The sequence below is a fragment of the Eurosta solidaginis genome, chromosome 4 (assembly GCF_040869045.1).
Source record: "Eurosta solidaginis isolate ZX-2024a chromosome 4, ASM4086904v1, whole genome shotgun sequence".
Classification (NCBI taxonomy): domain Eukaryota; kingdom Metazoa; phylum Arthropoda; class Insecta; order Diptera; family Tephritidae; genus Eurosta; species Eurosta solidaginis.
This window is the reverse complement of record NC_090322.1, coordinates 131,139,427-131,163,894: the sequence shown is the minus strand read 5'-3', so window position 1 is coordinate 131,163,894 and position 24,468 is coordinate 131,139,427. Positions and strand designations below refer to the sequence as shown.

Sequence of the window (24,468 nt, the reverse complement as noted above, 5' to 3'; positions counted from 1 at the left end):
TCCCGATCTAAACGCCGCTAGCATCTCCAGATGTACCACTCTTCTACTCCGTGGTTTCCCAGTGGTTTATATGCGGTAGATGGTATCACTGATCTTCTTCACAACTTTGTACGGGCCTTCCCAACTGCACCGAAATTTGGCTGGAACACCTTTCCGCCGGTGAGGGTTGTTTAACAGTACCAAATCTCCCACCAAGAAACCTTCCGAATTAAAGTTCTTCCAATCTACCCCAAAAGCCACCAGTCCCAATGGACGTGGACCCTCCTCTACATTCTAGCCAAGTTAATTATCAAAATAGACCCAGTCCTAATCAAACTACTCAACCGCCGAAGCGCCCACTCTCATCGCAACATACGCGCCATCCTAACAAAATGCAACGCAACTTCCACGCGAACGCTGGGGCATCTGACGGAAATACTTACCTCACGACTCCGGATCCAAATCAGATTTATTGCAACAATTCTTATGACGACTATTACGGGGCAACGCAACAACCGGACGGAGCTCCCGAAGGACAAATTAACTTGACTACCAGCGAACAAAATCACGACAATCCCGACTTGATTAATTTTTTAGACTAACTCCGTCCTCGCTCCCTTACAACAAATTTATATCAAGGCGCGGGGACTAATTGGATTTTCTGATCGATACGGGTTCCAATAAAAACTATATTCAATCCACTAGAATAAGAAACCCAATACCCAATAAACCATTTAAGGTGGAATCAGTCGCGAGTACTATAGAGATTACCCACCATGCATTTATAGATATCTTCGGACCAAACGTAGAAAAAATCAAATTCTTTATTCTGCCACCCCTGAATTCCTTTCATGGTATTATAGGCAACGACACGTTGAGGAAACTAAAAGCTGTCATAGACACTGAGGGAAGCACAATGACTATCTTTCCGGGGATCGTTATCCCACTACAACAGCGAATATCCCAGCAGGTTAATAATGTAAAATTGGAAATACCACATCTCTCTGTAGAACAACAACGAAACATAAACAATATAATCATGGGGTGCCCAAATTTATTTTCCGACCCCGATGAAAAATTAACGTTCACCACTCTAGTTAAGGGCGAAATTAGGACTACTACCGACAAACCGGTGTATTCCAGACCTTATCCTTATCCCATGGCCCTAAAGGAAGAAATTGAACGACAGGTAGAAGAACTTCTTGATAATGGTATCATTAGAAGATCAAAATCACCTTACAACTCGCCCGTCTGGATTGTTGACAAGGAGACGGATGCCTCCGGTGAGAAGAAGTACCGAATGGTGATCGATTATCGAAAACTTAATTCGGTCACTATTCCCGATAAGTACCCCATACCGGAGATAAACGAGGTCTTAGCGAACCTGGGAAACAACAAACTATTTACTGTCACGAAGTAGTATTTAAAACTCTAGAGAAGGCTAATTTGAAAGTACAATTGGATAAATGCGAATTCGCAAAAGGAGAAGTCGAATTCCTAGGATACGTTGTTGGGTCTGAAGGAATAAGAACCAACCCTAAAAAAGTAGAGGCCGTATCACGATTCCCAATTCCCCGCAATTTGAAGGAATTAAGGTCTTTCCTGGGAATGTCAGGATAATACAGAAGGTTCATAAAAGACTATTCAAGGATAGCTAAGCCCTTGACCGCACTCCTTCGAGGAGGAGCCGGCAATGTCTCAAAAAGACAATCTAAGAAAATGGATATAGAACTCAAGGAAGATGCCATCGAAGCATTCAACAGGATAAAAACCGCTTTGGTTTCAAGAGATATTACACTGTCTCACCCAAATTTAAGAGGGATTTTGAGCCCACAACAGACGCATCCGATTTTGCCATCGGGGCAGTCCTCTCACAAGACAATCGGCCGATAACATATATCTCTAGGACACTTAACAAGACCGAAGAAAATTATGCAACCAACGAAAAAGAAATGTTGCCCATAATTTGGGCATTAAGTACGCTGAGGAGTTACCTTTACGGGTCAAATAAAGTTAAAATAATCACTGATCACCAACCTCTAACGTACGCCCTTAGTCATAAAAACGGAAATAGCAAAATGAAACGTTGGAAGGCAATATTAGAAGAGTATAACCACGAAATAGCTTACAGACCAAGAAAATCGAACGTAGTGGCCGACGCACTCTCTAGAATACCAAACCAAATCAATACACTTACACCGACCATTCATAGCGATGAAAGCTCGAATCATAACTTGATACCCTGTGCAGAGGTGCCTATAAATGTCTTTAAAAGCCAAATCTTTTTCAAACAGGCGGACACAGCCTCCTACCAATTCAAAATTGTTTTTTCAACTATTCACCGCCATATAATCGAGGAACCACAATTTAACGAGCAAAATATTATAGGATACTTCAAAAGATACTTGAACCCATCAGTAGTTAACGGAATTCATACGGACGAAAGAACAATGGGAATGATCCAGAGTATTTACCCACATCATTTCAGCAGCATTAAGTGTAGGTACACGCAAAAGTTGGTCCGAGATATCGTGAACGAACACGAACAAGAAGAAGTTATCCTAAAGGAACACTTACGAGCCCATAGAAACGCGACGGAAAACAAAACACAAATTCTCGAGGAAAGCTATTTCCCTGGAATGACGAACAAAATTAAGCGTGCGATAGCCAATTGCACAGTCTGTAAGGAGAATAAATACGAAAGGCACCCTAACCAACCCCAATTAGCCGTAACCCCATTACCAACCTTCCCAGGACAAACCATTCACATAAATATATTCCTTACCGAAGGAAAAAGGGTCATGACTGCTCTAGATAAGTTCACTAAATTTGCAGTAACAAAAATGTTGAACGGCAGGGCTATAGAGGACGTTAGGAGACCTCTTAGGGATTTATTATTTTTTTTCGGAGTCCCTAAAATAATAGTAATTGACAATGAACCGTCACTGAATTCCACGTCAATCCAATTCATGTTGAAAGACGAGCTCGGAATAGAAGTTTACACTACTCCACCGTATAATAGCCAAGCCAACGGCCAGGTCGAAAGATTCCACTCCAATTTAAGCGGAAAAATGGTGGTCATAGAAATTTCGAGGAATTGTTGGAAAGGGCAGTGTCAGAATATAACCACTCAATCCATTCGGTGACAGGAAAAAGGCCAGTCGACTTGTTTTTCGGGAGACACGTTACATTTACACCCGATGACATAGAAAAGACAAGACGTGAAAACCTACATAAGCTGGCGCAAAAGCAAAGTAAAGACATCGAATATCACAACAGGAAAAAACAGATTGTGAAATCTTACCTGCCAGGACAGGTAATTTATGTAAAAAAATAGAAGATTAGGAACTAAGTTAAGTAAGTTATATAGAAAGGAAGTAGTTAGGGAAAATAGGAATAGTACAGTCATAACAGAGAAAGGACAAATAAAACATAAAAGCAGGATACGAAGCTAACGACCAAAAACATTTCATTACAGACTACTTCTGATAAAATTATGCCTCGCCGAGGTCCAAATACTAGATTACTCAAACTCACAACCAATCACTATAGAAAAAGGACTGGCAAAGCTACAGACCGGAACGTTCAGGATAATACATGAAATTTACATCGAAAAATATGCCGAAATCATCGATCATATTGAGTCAAAAGCGGAAATCCTAGCCAAAAACCCAAATTACCCCTTTCTATCCCACCTAATATCTCAAATAAAAATACACATAAGTAACTTAAAAACACAGAAAAAATTTAAAAGATCACTGAATTTCTTGGGTAGCGCCTGGAAATGGATTGCCGGCAGTCCGGACCATGAAGATCACGAAATAGTTTTAAATAATGTGAACAATGCCCTTGAGAATAACAACAACCAGGTCGTTATCAATAAGCTCACAATCGAAAAAATTAATGAAATTACAAATATTACAAACCACATATTAAAAGAGGTTCAAAAAGGTAAAAAAGAAGAGATGGAATTATTTTTAAAATTAAAATACAAATTGGAAATTCTGAAAGAAGAAATTGTAAATATTGTGTACGCAATACATTGGGCAAAAGCCAACATAATTAATTCATACATATTGTCAAATGAAGAAATAAATATTGCAAAAACAATTTTCGACAGAGATAATATTCCTTTCGTTAATTTGGACGATGGCGAGTACCGAAGAAGATTTAATGATGAGCTGTACGAGCTATACGCAGACATCAACATAGTCCAGCGAATTAAAACGCAGCGGCTGCGCTGGCTAGGCCATGTTATGCGAATGAAAGATGATGCTCCGGCCAAGAAAGTGTTTCTATCGGAACCCGCCTATGGAAGCAGAGGTAGAGGGCGGCCCCCACTCCATTGGAAGGACCAGGTGGAAAACGATTTAAACTCCCTTGGTGTGACCAATTGGCGCCGGTTGGCGGAGCGAAGGAGCGACTGGCGCGCCTTGTTGGACGGTCATAACCGTTTAGACGATTAAGCGCCAATTAAGTAAGTAAGTAAGTAATTTGGACGAAGCTCTAGAATTCGCAGAAATAAAAATAGCAACTAATGGAAAATTGATAATCTATATTATGAGTCTACCCACGGTAGAAGACCAAATTTGTAAATAGAAATAAAAGCAGTAAAAAAGAATGGAAAAATTAATAGAATAAAGTTTAACTCAATTCTCAGTTGCCAAAATAATACATTTGGAATTAAAAATGATTGCAGAGCATATAACTCCTTACGAATATGTCCAAAAAATAGGTTAGTAGATTTAAGCAAAGAATACTGCATAAGCAATCTTTTAAAAAGCCGCCTGCCAAACTGCACCGTGACCAACAGCCAGCATATCCCGGAAGTCGAACAAATATCACCGGACATCCTATTTCTGAATGACTTTAAAGGAAACATAGAGCTAAACGAAGATCTTATACCACTTGACGGTACTTTCCTAATTCATTTTAATAACGCTTCAATAAAAATTAAAGGGAAAATTTTTTCTAATGCGGAGATATTTTCAAGCAAACCCCTTCCTGCTATACTCCAGCCAGTTTCGGCATCAACCAAAAGCGAAGAAATACTCTCCCTGCAAATGCTAAAGCAACTAAACCTAAACAATACAAAAGAGATAGATTACGCAGAATCAGCTAGTCGATTAAAGCATACCGTTAGCATCAGCCTATTTTCAATAATTCTGATAATCATTATCGTATTCCTCACAAAATAAATGCTGTCAAAAAAAGGGCCGGCGAAAAACGGTATATTGAACTAACTGAAGCCGCAATGGACGGACTTAATCAAATATTCCAAAAAAGCAGCACTTCAAACGCGGACGTTTGAATCTCAGGGGGGGGGGGGGGGGGGGAGCTGTTAGCACGACACACATTCAAAAGATATTTATTCAAAGCTTACAAATACAAGAAGACACCACATTCCACGAAAAGTAAATAAAGTAAAGTCACGTACTGAAATATGACTCTTTGAAAATAAGCAATTGGGAATGCAACAATTGATGAGAAGCGCACCGCATCAGCAAAAAGCCATCTGCAACAAGCGATGGAAATCGTCAAGCGAGTACTCGGAAATAAGCAAATGTGAATGCAACAATTGATGAGAAGCGCACCGTCAGCAAAAGGCCATCTGCAACAAGAGATGGAAATCGTCAAGTGAGTAAAGCAACAGCAGAGGCAGTGGCAGAGCTGAGTAGCAGAGCAAGTTAGAATTAAGTAATAACAAATTTTGTAAAGTTAGTCTTAAGTTGAAGTTGAATGAATAAAGGAGCTAAGCTCCCGAAAATATATTTTTTTGAAACTTAAATGTGAAATAAGTTAACTTATATACCTTAGAGCCTTTTATGACTCCAATTTGATGAAATTATGAACAAACGAAAAATATTAAAATCAGTAAACTAGGCAGCTCCGGAATAAACTCATAAAATTTTTCTGCTACAATTTATTCCAAATAAATAATTAATTCAAACGATCCAAAGTTTGGACTCCTTTCAGACTAATTGTTGACTCCGAGCGTTTGCTGGGTTGTTTGTTTAAAATCAAAACGAAATTTTTTAAATTTTAAATGACGTATAAATTTAATTGCTGAATTGTAATTCCAAGCAGCCTCGATTGAAATGATTTTTAAATACCCAAAAAAAGATACAAAAAAGGAATATTCCGGGTATTTTCCTAGTATTTACCCATAAAAATGGTAAATACCCGGTAGAATCACAACTCTATTAATATATTATTTCTAATTGCCGTTTTTATGTACGGGTCCCTTTTTCGCTTTTATTTGGAATCAAAATATATAAATAAAGTTTTGGTTGTAAAGATGGAGATTCGGGCTATTAGCGAGCTTTGGGCAATTTTGGTCGTAGTGCTTTTGTTTAGCTATATTTTATTAAAATAATTTGTTAAAAATAAACGATTGTAAGCACACAAAGAAATTTATTTGTACTATGGCACTATTGTGAATATTTAATTAGAACTAACACCGCATTACCAGCAGTTGTTAACATTCGTCAGATGGCAGCGCAAGCGTGTGTAAGTTTATAGATGTTTGATTGATAGCACAGCTGATTTCTGTTGATATTTGATATGAGACTTTTATATTTGCAAGATGCGCACGGGTCCGTCTCGTTACCCTTATTCTTGCTTTTACCCTTATTCTTGCTTTTACCCTTACTCACCATCTTTCTCTTGTTCTCTTTAGTCTTCTACTTCTTTCTCTACTTTTGATCTCGATACTGTAACAAGTTAAACTCTTACCTAACCAGAATAAACCCCGGTATATAATAGTCTAGAATAGTGGTCGACTGCTAATACATGTCCAAAAATGTTGGGAGAGGTGTCAAACGACGCGTCTTGACATCAGTATTAATAATCCGAAAGGGTAGGATTAAATGAAATCCGTGCAAAATCCCTTTGTACGCAAATTTTGTTTCAGTGCACAACAACATTACAAGAACCACATGAAAATTGCTAACTTCAAGTGCAAATATCTTCGGACAGTGATACAAATTTTCTTTTCCACCATTATTGTTTTCGAGGTCAATGCGCGTCTTTCAACACATCTTCCGATATTTTTGGACGCGTATTAGGATTCGACCACTGTTCTAGACTTTTAACTAATGTATGACCTTCTTGCAATGTGTCCCCACATGACACCCACCCTCGCATTAACTGCAATGTGGAACCAACGCATCTCCACGCCTCTCACTCTGGTCCACCCCTGTTGAAACTGCAACTTTTCTTGCACTCCCCTTAGAGGATGTTGATGACAATTTGTGAGTGGTCGCACCTATTGGATGAGCGAAGCACTGCCACAGCAACAAGAACAACAGCAGGTACTTTGTTTTGTTCTCATTCACCATCAAACCCATATTCTCCGCTATAGTGTTTTGCTACGCATAAAAAGTAAAGTACTGAAGTTCATACTTTTGTACTAAAGAAAAAGCACATGTCCAAATGAAAAAAAAAAAGAGTGATAAACAAATTTTGGCACTGGAATATAGATGAGCTGCAAGGGGCAGACCTAAAAAGCTTTCATTAATTTTCGTTAGCTTATATGTTTTGTTGTAAATATTGACCAACTTGTATAAATAGGTTTTTGGACGCAAAATGTATGCAGTTTTAACTAAGATTTTTATTTTTAGGAAATTTGATTTAAAGAATGTTGGAATTCTTTCTGAACTTGAATTGTAAATTTCAGAATTTAAATTGGAAATGCTGAACTTGAATTGTAATTTTCTGAACTTGAATTGTAATTTTCTGAACTTGAAATGAAAATTCTGAACTTGAATTTTAATTTTCTTAACTTGAATTGTAGTTTTCTGAATTTTAATTGGAATTTCTGAACTTGAATTGTAATTTTCTGAACTTGAATTGGAAAATCTGAAGTTTAATTGTAAATTTCTGAACTTGAATTGTAAATTTCTGAAATTAAATTGGAAATTCTGAACTTGAATTGTAATTTTCTTAACTTGAATTGCAATTTTCTGAACTTGAATTGTAAATTTCTGAACTTAAACTGGAAAAGGTGTACTATACCCAAGCCACCATTTTGGCAACATGGTCAACGAAGCATCAACACTTTCGCAAGTAACATATAAGTATAAAATTAATTAATTAAAATAACTTTTGAAAATTAACACCCTACTTATAAATTTCTGAATTCGAACTGTAATTTCTGAACTTGAACTGTAATTTTCTGAACTTGAATTGTAATTTTCTAAACTTGAAATGAAAATTCTGAACTTGAATTGTAATTTTCTGAATTTGCATTGTAAATTTCTGAATTTGAATTGGAATTTCTGAACTTGTATTGTAATTTTCTGAACTTGAATTGGAAAATCAGAACTCGAATTGTAAATTTCTGAATTCAAATTGGAAATTCTGAACTTGAGTTGTAATTTTCTGAACTTGAGTTGCAATTTTCTGAACTTGAATTGTAAATTTCTGAACTTAAACTGGAAAAGGTGTAGTTATAATGAAACACTTCTTGAAAAGATGTTTTTTGAAGTTAAATGCATTTTCAGCGTTACTAATGTATATTTGTTTTAATAATATCCGTAACATTTGTGGTACTTATATACTATATAAACAACAAAAGTAGAATAAGATTTAACTTATATGATTATAAAAATACAATTTTAGTTAGTATTAGTATTTATATTCCTTCTTGCTTTCACATTTGGGTGGAAATGTCTATAGTAAATACACATACACAAAATGCCTACATAATAAAAACTTATCGCTAATGAACAAAGTATATAGAAAAGTGCAGTCGATTGTTTAAGACTTACTGGCGCATATCCTATAAACAATAAAACACAAATAATATTCTCCAACGAACAACTTATATAATATATGGCATATTTGTATCTTGTAGGTGCTTCTTTGACTGGAATGTAGATAAAAAGATAAACAAAACCTAATGCTATGCTAAAGAGAAAATTATGAAATGCAATATTAGAGAAATGTGGACGTTCCACTATAAATGTAACAAATCCCATTATGATTGCATGTAAAACGCAGGCAACAATCATCCATATGGGAAACAGCATAGCTACGAATGTAATGCATAGAGTTCGGGAAACTAGGATTATAAAAAAATATTTATATTTTTACATTCATAGTTTTTTTTTCTTATTTATTAACCTGATATGCAAAAATGCCAACATAGATGTGGTGCCATATACCAATAGCTCAATTTGTTTTTATTCGCTTGTGCGGCACGTATGCAACGATTATAGCTGCCCAAAGTCCATGGTACATTTATTAAATATAACAGCACACTCCATATTTGAGTTCCTGAAAGTGTTAAATATAATATAATAGATGAAAGTAATATGTAGTCATACTGCTGACGTCAATGGTATGTTTGACGATCTGGAACAGTATCATTAACTTGCGGATGAGAATTAATGAGCTTAACACCGGTAAGCTTCACCGGGGAAAGCTGTTGAAATAAATAAAAACATTACGAAATTGCCTGACGATGATGACGTGGCAGTTTTCGAAATGGTACCATCGCAATATGCCGGTAAATGTTTCCTTCTTTTCAGTATTACCCAATAAAACCAAAATAATAATTGAATAACCATTATTATTTACCGGTGTTAAGCTCATTAATTCTTAAAAAATATTAAGTAAAATTTAACACACCATTAAACATACAAACATATAAAAAAAATTATATTTGGAAAGGTTTTGTTTATATGTATTTAAAGAAATCGACGTTTCGGCCATTTCGGAAAGATCCGCGGTTTTTGCCTCAAAATCTCCCGTATCGTTCAGAAAATTTCGGGAGTAGCTCCTTGCGGGGAGAAGGAGAAATACTTAAAATGGTCACACTTTTGCAGCGTAGTTTCACCGAAGGAGATGTTATGGGCTAACTCTAATACCCGTCGTCGGCACGATTTCTTTAAATCATTTGTAGCTACATGCTGGTCACGCACAAAGGCGACTTACGGTTGCTATCAATTATCTATTAATAGTCATGAGTCATGACTCTCGTGGCGCAGTTTTAACGATTACCATCAATGCCAAAGAGCGCCTTCAGTTTTTTCGGCTGTTTCTAGGAGCAATACCTCCCGACGTGCGAACAGTAGCAATCCCGACCACCAGTCGCTTTAGTCGCGTTATACTTCCGAGCTACAAAAAAAAAAAAAAAAAACGCCTTGAAACGTTAGGGAGTAACTATTCGGCCAAGGATGCCTGTCTGGAAATCATAAGCGGTCTAAGTCGATATCATTGCGTAACTCATGGATGAATCTCGTATAATCCTTGGCGCATCTACATATTTTAAATTTTACAAAGACCGTGGAAAAAATTTTTTTAATGTGGACCACATTTTGCAGACGTTTGTGTTCGATACATTGAATTTAATGGGCTTCGTTTCCGACCGGGTTGGTGTCGAAATTATGTATGAACAAAATTCTGCTTTCTAAAATTCTGCTTTCAAAATTCTGTACTATAAAATTCTATATTACAAAATTCTGTATTAAAATATAATGTTAACAATGTTAAAGAGGTCATTTAATTATTTTGAAAAAGTGCGCCATGCACAGTAATTCTGCGTAGAACACCTTTCTGCATAGGCGGCCTTCGGCCGCGCTTATAAAAAATAACCCTGGGCTACGCCATGCCAAGTCCGGGTGTGTGGTATAACCGTGGCTACCGCCACGATGATGTCCATCTGCGTAGTATACCCTTCTGCGTAGGCGGCCATCGGTTGCACTTTAAAAAAATAACCCTTAGCCGATCCAACACCGGCTACGCCATGCCATGATTCCGGAATTTTTACTTCCAGAATTAAACATGCAGAATTTTAGAAAGCAGAATTTTAAAAATCAGAATTTTGTTCAAGCAGAATTTTTTTGCAATTTACAGAATTTTGTCACCCAGAATTTTGTAATACAGAACAATGACACGCTCCCTTTGCGACCTTATGATATAACAGCTCATTATGGATGACCGCCTTCAATTTTCAGACTAGTTTGACTATTCCCTACGTTAGGCACAATAGACCAATAGGTCGCAGTGCATATCCTCACAACAATCTATCTATCCCCTACGTTAGGCTAGTAGAACACCCGGTCATTTGTGCGACTGTCTTGAAAAAGCTTTTGCTTCACCACTTTGAGTGTTCTTGCGAAGAACAAAGCCTCACCTGGTAAATATATGTGCCTACGTATTCACATTTTTTAAAGGAGCCGTAACGTGTAGGTGATAGGCTATGATCAATGTGATTTACTCCAAAGGACTAGTTTTGGATAGGGCCGCCAACTTTAGGAAATGTTAAACCGGGAGACTTGCGTGTTCAAGGATGAAGTGTGAAAATCAAAATTAACATTTCAGACGCTATTGTATAGTTTCGCAAATAAACAAAAGATGTTTGAATGTAATCCCAAGTGGGTTTTCCCCCTTCTCATACGTACATTTACTTCAATACTGTCATAACTCAAAAAAAAAAAAAAAAACAAATGACTTTTGAGCTAATAACATATAAACGTACCCAATATCATGATCTATGTTGTATAAAAAAATCTTATTGAGCCGTTAAAAATTTACCACGTGCTAAAAAAATGAAAATCTTATCTTATAACTTTAAATGAGCAATTCTTATTTGTTTGTATAGCCGAACGATCTCGGGAACGGCTCAAACGATTTAAATGAAATTTTGCACAAAGATAATGTATCACCTTCTAAGACTTTCTACCTAGGTGTTGCCACTCAGAATGTTTCACAAGATTGCCACCTATTCGAATTAAAAAAAAAAATTGCATGAGATATGCCGATATGGGTATCAAACGAAAGGTATTTCACTCCGCATTACAATGGGGATATTTTTGAGTAGGGTTGCCATTTGGGGATGCCACCTATTCGAAATTAAAAAAAATTGCATAAGATATGCCGATATGGGTATCAAACGAAAGGTTTTTCACTACGCATTACATTAGGGATATTTTTGAGTAGGGTTGCCATTTGGGGTTGCCACCTATTCCAAATTAAAAAAAATTGTATAAGATATGCCGATATGGGTATCAAACGAAAGGTATTTCACTCCGCATTACAATAGGGACATTTTTGAGTAGACTTGCCATTTAGGGTTGCCACCTATTCGAAATTAAAAAAAAATTGCATGAGATATGCCGATATGGGTATCAAACGAAAGGTATTTCACTCCGCATTACAATAGGGACATTTTTGAGTAGGGTTGTCATTTAAGGTTGTCACCTATTCGAAATAAAAAAAAAATTGCATGAGATATGCCTATATGGGTATCAAACGAAAGGTATTTCACTCCGCATTACAATAGGGACATTTCTGAGTAGGGTTGCCATTTAGGGTTGCCACCTATTCGAAATTTAAAAAAAATTGCATGAGATATGCCGATATGGGTATCAAACGAAAGGGATTTCACTCCGCATTACAATAGGGACATTTCTGAGTAGGGTTGCCATTTAGGGTTGCCACCTATTCGAAATTTAAAAAAAATTGCATGAGATATGCCGATATGGGTATCAAACGAAAGGGATTTCACTCCGCATTACAATAGGGACATTTCTGAGTAGACTTGCCATTTAGGGTTGCCACCTATTCGAAATTAAAAAAAAATTGCATGAGATATGCCGATATGGGTATCAAACGAAAGGTATTTCACTCCGCATTACAATAGGGACATTTCTGAGTAGGGTTGCCATTTAGGGTTGCCACCTATTCGAAATTTAAAAAAAATTGCATGAGATATGCCGATATGGGTATCAAACGAAAGGGATTTCACTCCGCATTACAATAGGGACATTTCTGAGTATGGTTGCCATTTAAGGTTGCCACCTATTCGAAAAAAAAGAAACCTTGCCAGCACAACGAAAGCAAAGCTCGGTCGCCCAGGTACTATGCCTTTATATGCGCAACATATGGCAGTTAAAATCTTTGAATGGCTGTACTGGAAAATTGTGTTTTTTGAGTTATGACACTATTGAAGTAAATGACCGAAATATCCTCAACTTAAGTATGAGGTAAGAATCATTTCAAAGGAGTGTTTATGCCCCTAGAACCTACTAAAGGATTTTGCATCACTGATTTCGCTTATTCTTTCAGCCAATAGCAATATAAAATTTTTTAAAAATCGGCATTTTTTGGGGTATTTTGCTTTTTTTTAATAACTTGAGGACAATTTGAAAACATGTTCGCCTTGGGTCATTTTATTTGAATTTATTGTTCATTGTTAATTTTTTGAAAAAATATGCAAAGTGAGCACATAAATTTATTATATAACTTTTCTTTTAGTGTTTTGTTTTAATAACCTGGTGAATTGGATGATTCGAAATACTGGCATCGAAAACGCCTGTTTTTTTTAAATAACTTTTGAACAGTTAGAAAGAGTTAAATTACGCAATTAGTTTCTTATAACTGGCAGTGATGCGCATCCGTTGATTCCACTTTCGACCATATCCGACCAACTTTCGACATGACAATACATGGCCTAAACAATCTTAAACGAGTAGAAAATATATACCCCAGCGGGTTAGGGGATCAGAATATACCCGCGGTAGGTATGCCTGTCGTAAGAGGCGACTAAAATACCAGATTAAAAGGGCTGTGTAGCGCAACCTTTTAGGTTGCCAGCGCAATATATAGCTTCTCCAAACCCAATTGTCAACCTCACCTATCCGCGGCGAATCCTGTTTCACTAACAGACGAGGCTCTGGCGACCCCAAGCTCCTCATGGAACTTGGGGGTAGGGAAGGAGGGAATGGCCTGAAGGTTTAATGTGGCCACATAAATCGTTCCCGAGATGGTCGGGCTAGCACCTTAATGGTGCTATGGTACCGGAGCGTACCGGATTTGTATCCGGCAAAGGACCATCACATCGATAACACTCCCCAAAGCCTTCGGGGAGCAACCTTATCGCTACAACAACAACAACAACAGTAGAAAATATAGTAACGCGCCGGACGCCGCCGCCACCGCCGCCGCGCCGACATTTTTGACATTCGGCGGCGGCGTGCGAAAAACGACCAAAATCGGCGGCGTATATCTCTTCGAGGGATGCATCTTGATCGACGCCTTACGTGGAAAAGTCACATTCAGGCTAAGCAACAACAACTGAAAATTAGAACAAAACGGATGTACTGGCTGCTTTGTCGTAACTCTCAACTTAGTCTAGAAAACAAAATGCGTCTCTACAAAGCTATTCTGAAGCCGATTTGGACATACGGAATCCACCTTTGGGGAACTGCTAGCAACTCCAATGTGGAGATCCTGCAACGTTATCAATCTCAAACTTTACGATACCTTGTTAATGCCCCTAAGTTTGTCACCAATGAATCTATCCACAACGACCTAGGTATTCCTTTTATAAAGAATGAAATTCCTAAATGAGCCCTTTATTTTGAAAGTGGTATAAGTCATTTCATGTCGTTTAAGTTCAGCGGTAATTTGTTGGTATCTCTCCTCGCCTCCTGTTTGTTAGAGTCCAATAGCCAAAAGATGCAATTCTTATTATTAGTATATAATTGTAGAACCATCTATATATCAGCTATATGTTATACATTATGGCCACCAGAGGTTTGTGTCTCCGATTTTAGGTACACCCTGTTCTGTAGCTAGTTATGTAACCACTGCCGCTAGATGGGTCTCCCAAGCATTATATAAGCGAGGATAAGCGTTTTTTTAGGCGCAAATATAAACGTATAAACTTGTAAAAAAAAAACCATGACTATTGTTGCGAATTTTAGCAATTTCGATGCGTTACTGTGCTTCTAGTAAGATTTTTGAAAGAATAAGATGTTACATGCGCGAACTTCAGTGGAAAGCAGCGGAGCTTCACAAAATTCTAGTAGGTCACTTCCACCACACAAAAGTTTTAACATAATTTAAGCACACAAAATACACTGATTGGCCTTTTGGAGAGTGAATATTAAAATTCTGAACAGATTAGCTGAATAAAAAATGTAGAAATAATTGTTAAATAATAAATACAGACAGTGGTAGTTTAAGAAATTCTGCTGTGGTGAGTGGTGAATGTGACCTACTAGAGTTTTGTGAAGGTTGCTTCACACTATTTTTCGTTCATGCACCATCTTATTCTTTCAAAAATCTTTGACAAGTGCAAGTAAGCAACCACAAATATGTATGTTCATGTGAACTTCCAAGCAAGCAGCCACACATATATGCAAACGGCGACGCTAACAGCGAAGAGATTGTTTCACATACACCTAAGATAGTGGTCGGCAGCTGGTGAAATAATTATTCGCGCTCTCTTCACTTCATTCGCGCGTCAAATAAGCAGTTATTCCAATACATGCGTTTTACTCAATCGTATGCATTATGAGTAGATTGTCGTTGTTGTTGTAGCAGTGCTTCGCCCCATCCAATAGGTCCGACCAATCACAAATTGTCATCAATATCCTCTAACGGGACATAGTACAGGTTTACAAGTATGATATGTATGAGAAAGAAACAATTCCTTTATGTTTCTAACACCACACTGCAGTTTGACACTTCGGCCAGTGTCAAACTATTGTGGAACTCAGTGGAACCTGCGTGGAGCATGCATTTGATAATGAACGAAGTGTCAAAACTACCGGGGTTGCTGTCGTGGAAAGATTATACAAAAGTCTTGAATTGGGGTATCTGAGGACGCGTAGTTATTCTAGTATTAAGAATACAAACACGGGTGCTAAGTTTTTCTACCCGTTCAAAAGTTCTCCGCGAACAACAGTTTGAAACCGAGGTCGACTGCTATAACCCGCCCAAAAATGTGGAAAGAGAAATGAATAGACGCGTTTTGGCCTGTTATTAATAGTCCAAAGGCGAAAAAGTATTCGAATTATTGGGAGCGAGGCAAAAACGCGTCTATTAATACCTCCCCGACGGTTTTGGTCGTGTTTTAGCAATCGTCTCCGGTAATAAAATATCACAATTTGTTAACTAAAATTGTCCAAAACATATGGATTTTAAAGAGAGATATAATTAAGTGCTCGTTTGAAAGTAAATAAGAATATTTCTTTGTAATTTTACAATCAAAATTTTACGAAGCTTTCGTTAGCAGCTACTACACTTTTCTTGGACCTAAGAAGTACAACAGTGCTAAATAGCATCCACAAAAAAAAACGAACAAGAACAAGCATTTTATCAGGTGAGCGTGGCTGTGTATGTGCGTGCAAGGAAACTTGTTGTTTCAACAGGGGTGGACCATAATGAGAGGGGTGTTAGAGGTGTTGGTTCCACAATACAGTTAAATAGATGGTTGGTGTCTTGTGGGGACACATTGCAAGCAGAATATATGTTTTTATGTCGGAGTTGATTCTGTATAGGTAAGAGTTTAACCTGTTACAGTACATAGATCGAAGTTGAGCTAGCGTGACGCGCGTTTCTCTAGGGGGAGTGCTTTCCTCCTCTGATAATTAGCTCTTGCTAATGATGGTACTGCCAGCAAGAGATTTGAGGATTTTATTGCGGCTCTGGATTTTCGGTACAATGGCGGCTGCGTGCTTACCATAATGTAGATCCTGATCGAACGTCACACCCAAGATTTTCGGGTGTAAGACAGTCGGTAGCGTGGTGCCATTAACGTGGATGTTCAAAATGGTCCACATTTGGGACGTCCATGTTGTAAATAAGGTCGCCGATGATGTAGCCGGTGACAATGTCAGGTTTCACGAGGCGAATAAACTGGATAGATCAGGAAGATAGCTGTTTATTTTGTTACAAAGCTCATCGATCTGTGCCCCTGGGCTGTGGCCATTATTGTGCAGTCATCGGCGTAGGAAACGATATTGACTCCTTCTGGTGGTGAAGGTTGGTTTGATATGTAGAAGATAAAGAAAAGTGGAGATAGGACACCACCATGTGGCACCCCTTGTTTAATTCTTCTTGGTTTAGATGTTGCGTTCCTGAATTGCACCGATGCTTGCCGACCAGACAGATAATTTGCGGTCCACCGTTTGAGACTTGGGGGAAGGAGAGACCCTTCCACGTCTTGCAGTAATCAAAAGCTTTTGACAGATCTAACGCAACGAGTACTGACCTATGGTGGGGGGTTTGATTTAAACCGCAATTTATCTGAGTACTAATGGCATTTAGCGCGGTGGTTGTGCTATGTAATTTTCGGAAGCCATGCTGATGATTGACTAGTTGCAAATTTGCTTTAAAGTAGGGAAGCAGAATGGCTTTAAGTGTATTGGCTACTGACGATAGGAGAAATATTGGACGATAAGAATCTCCTATGCTAGGTGGTTTCCCAGGCGTTAGTAGCGGGATCACCTTGGCCATTTTCCATTTTTCGGGGATGACAAAGGTGGAAAGAGACAGGTTGAAGACATGTGCTAAATATTTGAAACCCTCCTCCCCAGTCTTTTAAGCATCGGCATGGCTATGCAGTCTGGGCTCACTGCTTTAGATGGTTTATCATGACCGATGGCATCGTCAGCCTCTTTGGCGGTGATGGTAATTGGGGGCGCGCTGTATTTACGTTTATGTGCGAGTCTGTTGGCCCGCCGTCTAACTTTGTCAACCGTAGATTTCATTATATATTGTGGGCAAAAAGCGCTCGCGAATTTTTTCGCATCCGACAGCACTTTATCGCCAAAGGCGATGAAGATTTTGTCATTGTTTTCAGACGGATTCAATAGGGACATTACGGTGGTCCAAGCTTACCCACAACGGCAGAGAGGTTACAATTCTTTAAAAAAAATAAATAAATGTAAGGCGCGATAACCTCCGAAGAGATCTAAGGCCGAGCTTCTCTTCCAATTTGCGTCGTGCTCCTCTTGATTTTCCCTACAAATTGGCCGGACGGGACCTACATGTTTTATGCCGACTCCGAACGGCATCTGCAAGACAGATGAGTTTTCACTGAGAGCTTTTAACGGCAGAAATACACTCGGAGCGCTTGTCAGTCACTGCCGAGGGGCGACCCCGCTTAGACAAATTTTCTTCTAATTGAAAAACCTCATTTCTAAAATTTTGCTTTGCCCGGGAGTTGAACCCAGGGCATACGGTGTGATAGGCGGAGCACGCTACCATCACACCACGGTGGCCGCCAATTCTTTAAATGCTTCTCAAATTTCGCCCGCTTGTGTTCATCCACAAGTAATCTGATGCGTTGGTTTATATCTCTTATTTGGGGTTCACCGGGATCGAGCTGTCTTATAAGGTCATGTTCTCTCTAAATTTGCGGCCTTAGCCGTCAAATAAGGCCGAATTTCGGGAGTAGGGCGAGCCGAGGCGGATTCAATGATCTTGCAGAAAGCACGTTCCCGTTGGCGAGCATCAGTCGGGATAGGGAGGACAGCAAAGCGATTGTCTGTAAAGGATTTCCTTTCTTAAAGCTTATGAAAGTGCGGTTTTCGGTGACGATTATGTCGGCGGTTCGCCCGAGCGAAATAAGTATAGGTAGGTGGTCAGATGCCAATGTTACCATAGGCTGCCACTTGACGCAGTTTACCTGCGCTCACGATGAACAGATCTGGCGGACTGTGACAGCTTCCTACCATACGAGTGTTTATTGTGCAGAACGTCGTTTCTTCTATTTGATCCGCCAACATCTCACCCCTTCTGTGCGCCTGCAGGTTAGAATGCCATAGATCGGTATGGGCATTAATATCGTATAAGATAATGCAACTATCGCCTGCTCTGATATTAGGCCGGTATCCACTGGGGCAGCAGGTGGCAGAAGGGATGTAGATGCTGATGATTTCTAGGTTTACATCGCCTCACCGGACAGATAAGCCGTGACGCTCTAGGACATTGTCCCTGCGGCCGATGTTGGGATCAAATATATGATATTGCACTGAGTGGTGTATGACAAACGCCAGACTGCCTCCATTTCCGCTCTAGCGATCTTTTCTGTGGACATTATACCCAGAACAGGTCTGCAGAGCAGATCTTGCTGTGTGTTTAGTCTCTTGAATCGCAGCAATGCGGATGTTGTGCCGCTTAATGAAATCGACTATCTCCGTGATCTTACCAGTTAATCAATTACAGTTTAACTGCAGAATTCTGAAGTGCAGCAGGGGAGACGTCGTCACTCTCGGGGTAAGTGACGGGTTACTACGCCTGGGTTGTAAAAGGCTAGGACGGAATTGATGTTGTGGCCGTGGGTAAGCATTGGGGTACCCGGTGAGGCTGAGGCGTAGACTACGGGACGCCCTTGGTCGTGAACACCAAGGAGCCACAAAAGATTTATAAAAGTTATAAAGTTACAAGGACGTCTGGTTTTGGGATCTAGCCCAGAACAACCTGTCCGATGCAACCATCTCTTGCACGTGACACACTGACAAGAGTATGACCGTCCTAAAATGATTCTTTTTCGGCAAACGCAGCAAAACCATTTCTCAGGACCGGGGTAAGGAGACGGACCCGGATTGGGTTCGATACCTTCCCGGAGCAGGAGAGTATGGCGCACTCCCGCTGCAAGGAGCTGCTGTGAGGATGACAATTTGTGGGAGGGACACAACAAATTAAATGGGGTTACACTGAAATGACAGTCCTTGGTCGGGAAAAATCCCGAGTCGCTCCGGTACATAGAACCGACTGCCTCGTGATGTCGAAGGCGGTTTAAAATAGACGTAGAGGTGATGTGTGTCGCTTCTTTTTCCGCTGGTTTTTTTTCGAAGATTAGGCACATTGTGAAAATCTGGTCGATAGTAGATTTACCAGGCCTGAAGCCGCACTGATAAGGTCCAATCAGCCGATTCACGATGGGCTTCAATCTTTCGGACAATACACTTGACAGGACCTTATGTGCGATATTAAGAAGGCTGATTCCGCGATAGTTGGTTGGTTCTTGTCAACTGGGCAAAGAGCACTTAGATTCCAATCCATGCAATAATGCCCGCAAATTGTACCAAAACTTTCGGCGACAGAGGGATGGTTTTAAGTCCGAGGCAAACGCATGCACCGCCCAGGGATGATGAGCCCTATCCCTCAATCGATGATGAAGTAATAAATGTCCCCCAACCCAAATATGACGAAGTCAGAATAGCAATAACCAGATTAAAAAACAACAAGGCCGCTGCTGGATTACCTGCGGAGCTTTCCAAATACGGCGGCGAGGAGTTGGTAAGGCGCATGCATCAGCTGCTTTGCCTGACGAGTGGAATCTAAATGGTCTTTGCCTAGTCCACAATAAGGGGATCCTGCAAACTGCGCCAACTATCGCGAAATCAGCCTTCTTAATGTCGCATGTAAGGGTATGTGAAGCGTATTGTGCGAAAGATTGAAGCCCACCGTTAATCAGCTGATTGGGCCTTATCTGTACGGCCTCAGACCTAGTAAATCTACCATCGAACAGATTTATCCTCGTCGGTTGGCTATGCCATGTTGTGCGTATGAAAGATGATGCTCTGGCTAAGAGAGTATTTTTATCAGAATCCGCCTATGGAATCTGGAAGGACCAGGTGGACAACGATTTTAATTCCCCTAATGTGACCAATTGGCGCCAGTTAACACAACGAAGAGGCGACTAGCGCGCCTTGTTAGACGGCCATAACCGTTTAATTGGTTGAGTAAGTAAGTGTTTTGTTTTTACCTGTAATTTGATTTTGCTGCATCAACATTATAGACATTAGAAGGATTTTTTGTGGTGCTGTTTCCATAAAACATTCGATCAACCGAATCAATGCAACATCGCTTTCTTCTCTGATTGTTAGTCTATAATATCTGTAAATATTGATATTCGGGTATATTAGAAAGTTTATTTCACTGCTAAAATTGTTCATATACTAACTCTAGTTGCTGTTCTCGGTCGCTTTGTAACTCAGAATGTTTACATTTGACAGAATAAATAAGCGAATTCCAATACCTAGTGAAAATAGAAAACCCATTTATATGAATACATGCTTACATTAAAATGCATCAAGAAAATGGTTGTTATCGCATCAGATTTATAAAATTTGTATGCAATAAAAGTCCTTTAAAAATATTACCGATATATTTTAACTAGCTTTACCCGGCGTACGTTGTGACGCGCGATACCGAATGTATGTTGCGTTATCATTATACTCAGCTGAGCAGAACTCACAGAGTATATTAATTTTGTTCGCATAACGGTACCCTGTAATGGCATAAACTAATAGATATAGATATAGACTTATATATATCAAAATGATCTGGGTGAAAAAAGAAATTCATTTAGCCATGTCCGTCCGTCCGTCCGTCCGTAAACACGGTAACTTGAGTAAATTTTGAGGTATCTTGATGAAATTTGATATGTGCGTTCCTGGCCACTCATCTCAGATCGCTATTTAAAATGAACGAAATCGGACTATAACCACGCCCACTTTTTCGATAAACCGAAAAACTGCGATAATTCATTACTAAGCACGGATAAAGCGATGAAACTTGGTAGGTGGGTTGACTTTATGACGCAGAATAGAAAATTAGTAAAATTTTGGATAATGGGCGTGGCACCGCCCACTTTTAAAAGAAGGTAATTTCAAAGTTTTGCAAGCTGTAATTTGGCAGTCGTTGAAGATATGATGAAATTTGGCAGGAACGGTACTCCTATTACTATATGTGTGTTAAATAAAAACTAGCAAAATCGGATAATGAAGACGCCCACTTTTTAAAAAGAATAATTTTAAAAGTAAAATTTTAACAAAAAATTGAATATCTTTACAGTATATAAGTAAATTATGTTAACATTCAACTCCAGTAATGATATGGTGCAACAAAATACAAAAATAAAAGAAAATTTCAAAATGGGCGTGGCTCCGCTCTTTTTCATTTAATTCGTCTAGAATACTTTTAATGCCATAAGTCGAACAAACATTTATTGAAATTTAAATTTGGTATAGGAATAGGTTCCATGACGATAACTGTTTTCTGTGAAAATGGGCGAAATCGGTTGAAGCCACGCCCAGTTTTTATACACAGTCGACCTCCGTCCTTCCGTTCGGCCATTAACACGATAACTTGAGCAAAAATCGATATATCTTTACTAAACTTAGTTCACGTACTTATCTGAGCTCACTTTTTCTTGGTATTAAAAATGGGCGAAATCCGACTATAACCACGCACACATTTTCGATATTGAAAATTTCGAAAAATGAAAGAAATGCCAAAAATCTATATCAAATATGAAAAAAGGGATGAAACATGGTGATTGGATTGGTTTTTTGACGCAAAATATAACTTTGGAAAAAACTTTGTAAAATGGGTGTGACACCTACCATATTAAGCAGAAGAAAATGAAAAAGTTCTGCAGTGCGAAATCGAAAGCCCGTGGAATCATGGCAGGAATACTGTTTGTGGTATTACATATATATATAAATTAGTGGTACCCGACAGATAATGTTCTGGGTCACCCTGGTCCACATTTTGGTCGATATCTCGAAAACGCCTTCACATATACAACTAAGGGCCACTCCCTTTTAAACCCCTAATTAATACCTTTCATTTGATACCCATATCGTACAAACACATTCTAGAGTCACCTCTGGTCCGCCTTTATGGCGATATCTCGAAAACGTGTCCACCTATAGAACTTTGGCCCACTCCCTTCTAAAATACTCTTTAATGCCTTCCATTTGATACCCATGCCATACAAACACATTCCAGGGTTACCCTAGGTTCATTGTTGTTGTTGTTGTTGTAGCAATGCTTCGCCCCACCTAATAGCTGCGACCGATCACAAAGTGTCATCAATATCGTCTAACGGAAGTCCAAGGAAACTTGCTGTTTCAACAGGGGTGGACCATAATGAAAGGGGTGTTAGAGGCGTTGGTTCCACATTACATTCCGGATATGTAAGAGTTTGACATGTTACAGTATCCAGATCGAAGTTGAGCCAGAGTGACTCGCGTTTCCCTGGGGAGTATGCGTTCCTCTTCCGCAAGTTTTGGGTACTGTTTTTTGAGTACTTGATTCACCGGACAATTCCTGGCATAAAGGTCGGACGCCTGTTTGTGGAGTTCTCCAAGAACCTGGTTGTGTTTTTTTGCTTCATACGGCTGAGTTCTCAGGTGCCGTATTTCCTCATAATGCTTACGCAGATGACTCCTTAAGTCCCTAGGCGGTGTTGGCTCATCAATCAGATGTCTGTTGGGATGCCCAGGTTTTTGGGTAATTAACAGAAACTGTTTGGTTAGCATCTCATTTCTCGCCTCATTATGTAGCTGGTGTTCTAGGCACATAAGAAGACAGCGCGTGGCGGTTCTGAACGCAGTATTTTGGCAGGCCTGTAGCTTATTCCGGTGGGTAATTTTTAAGCTTGGCGACCATATAGGGGACGCGTAGCATGCAATCAGCTGGCCAATTGCTTTGTATGTGGTATTGAGCGTTTCTTCAAGCGTCTTGGCTACTGGCGATAGGAGAGATATCGGGCGATATGACTCTCCTATGTTAACTGGTTTCCCAGGCTTTAGTAGCGGGACCACTTTGGCCATTTTCCATTTTTCGGGTATGAGAATGAAACGAGCCGAGGAGGATGCAATGACCTTGCGGAAAGCACGCTCCCCTTGGCGGGCATCAGTTGGGATAGGGAGGGCAGCAAAGCGGTTGTCTGTAAAGGATTTGTATTCGTCCCAATTTCCTTTTTTAAAGTTAATGGAAGTGCGTTTTTCTGTGACGATGAAGTCAGCGGAACGCTCGAGCGAAATAAGAATAGGTGGTCGGATGCCAATGATAACCATCGGCTGCCAGTTGACGCAGTTTACGAGTTCTGCGCACACGATTGAAATATCCGGCGAACTGTGACAGCTTCCTACCATACGTGTGGGGGCGTCTGCGTTTATTGTGCAGAATGTCGTTTCTTCTATTTTATCCGCCAACATCTCACCCCTACTGTCCACCCGCAAGTTTGAATGCCATAGATCGTGATGGGCATTGAAATCGCCTAAGATAATGCGATTGTTGCCAGTAAGTAAGGCGCTGATATTAGGGGGGTATCCACTGGGGCAACAGGTGGCAGGAGGGATGTAGATGTTGATGATTTCTAGGTTTGCATCGCCTGACCGGACAGATAAGCCTTGACGTTCTAAGACACTGTCCCTGCGTTCGATGTCAGGATCGAATATATGATATTGCACTGAGTGGTGTATGATAAACGCGAGATCGCCTCCATTTCCGCTCTCGCGATCTTTTCTGTGGACATTATACCCAGAACACTTGTTCCTGTTTTATTTGTTGATAATTTAGTTTATTGTTCTGTAAATTGAATTGAATTATGTACGCATATTTGGTGAAATTTTATTATTGTATCTTATTGTAATGCAATTGGGTACACAACATTTTTGGTTTTTTCGTTCGGTGCAAAGATAAACGAATGTTATTTTAAATTTTTCTCGACGGAAATGATTTTTTATCAGTTAGAAACTGTTCGATCGCTTGTTATTGAACGATTTGACATAAATAAAAGTCAAATAAGAAATACTTGAAACACACTCTTACATATTTATAGCAGATTCTTCTTCTTATTGAGAAAAAAAATCAAACATGGAAAAATCTTGTTAGTGTAACGCCTTCTGTTGGAAACAGAACGCAATTTCATACATACATATAACCGGT

At 39.3% G+C, this 24,468-nt stretch overlaps 2 protein-coding genes across 3 annotated transcripts in view; both read right to left on the bottom strand.

Annotated features, from left to right (window-relative positions):
* LOC137248677 (uncharacterized) overlaps window positions 1-24,468 on the bottom strand; it is a 278,289-nt gene that overhangs the window by 212,247 nt on the left and 41,574 nt on the right. The window lies entirely within an intron of this gene.
* Window positions 8,466-24,468, bottom strand: part of LOC137250339 (XK-related protein 6-like) — a 29,460-nt gene continuing 13,457 nt past the window's right edge. For both annotated transcript variants that reach the window (XM_067782960.1, XM_067782959.1), the window contains 4 exons: window positions 20,690-20,764; window positions 20,492-20,622; window positions 9,106-9,258; window positions 8,466-9,043 (listed from right to left, as the gene is read on the bottom strand). In XM_067782960.1, the coding sequence (XP_067639061.1) occupies window positions 8,598-9,043; window positions 9,106-9,258; window positions 20,492-20,622; window positions 20,690-20,764 (805 nt within the window). In that variant the 3' untranslated portion in view covers window positions 8,466-8,597. The remainder of the gene's footprint in view (window positions 9,044-9,105; window positions 9,259-20,491; window positions 20,623-20,689; window positions 20,765-24,468) is intronic.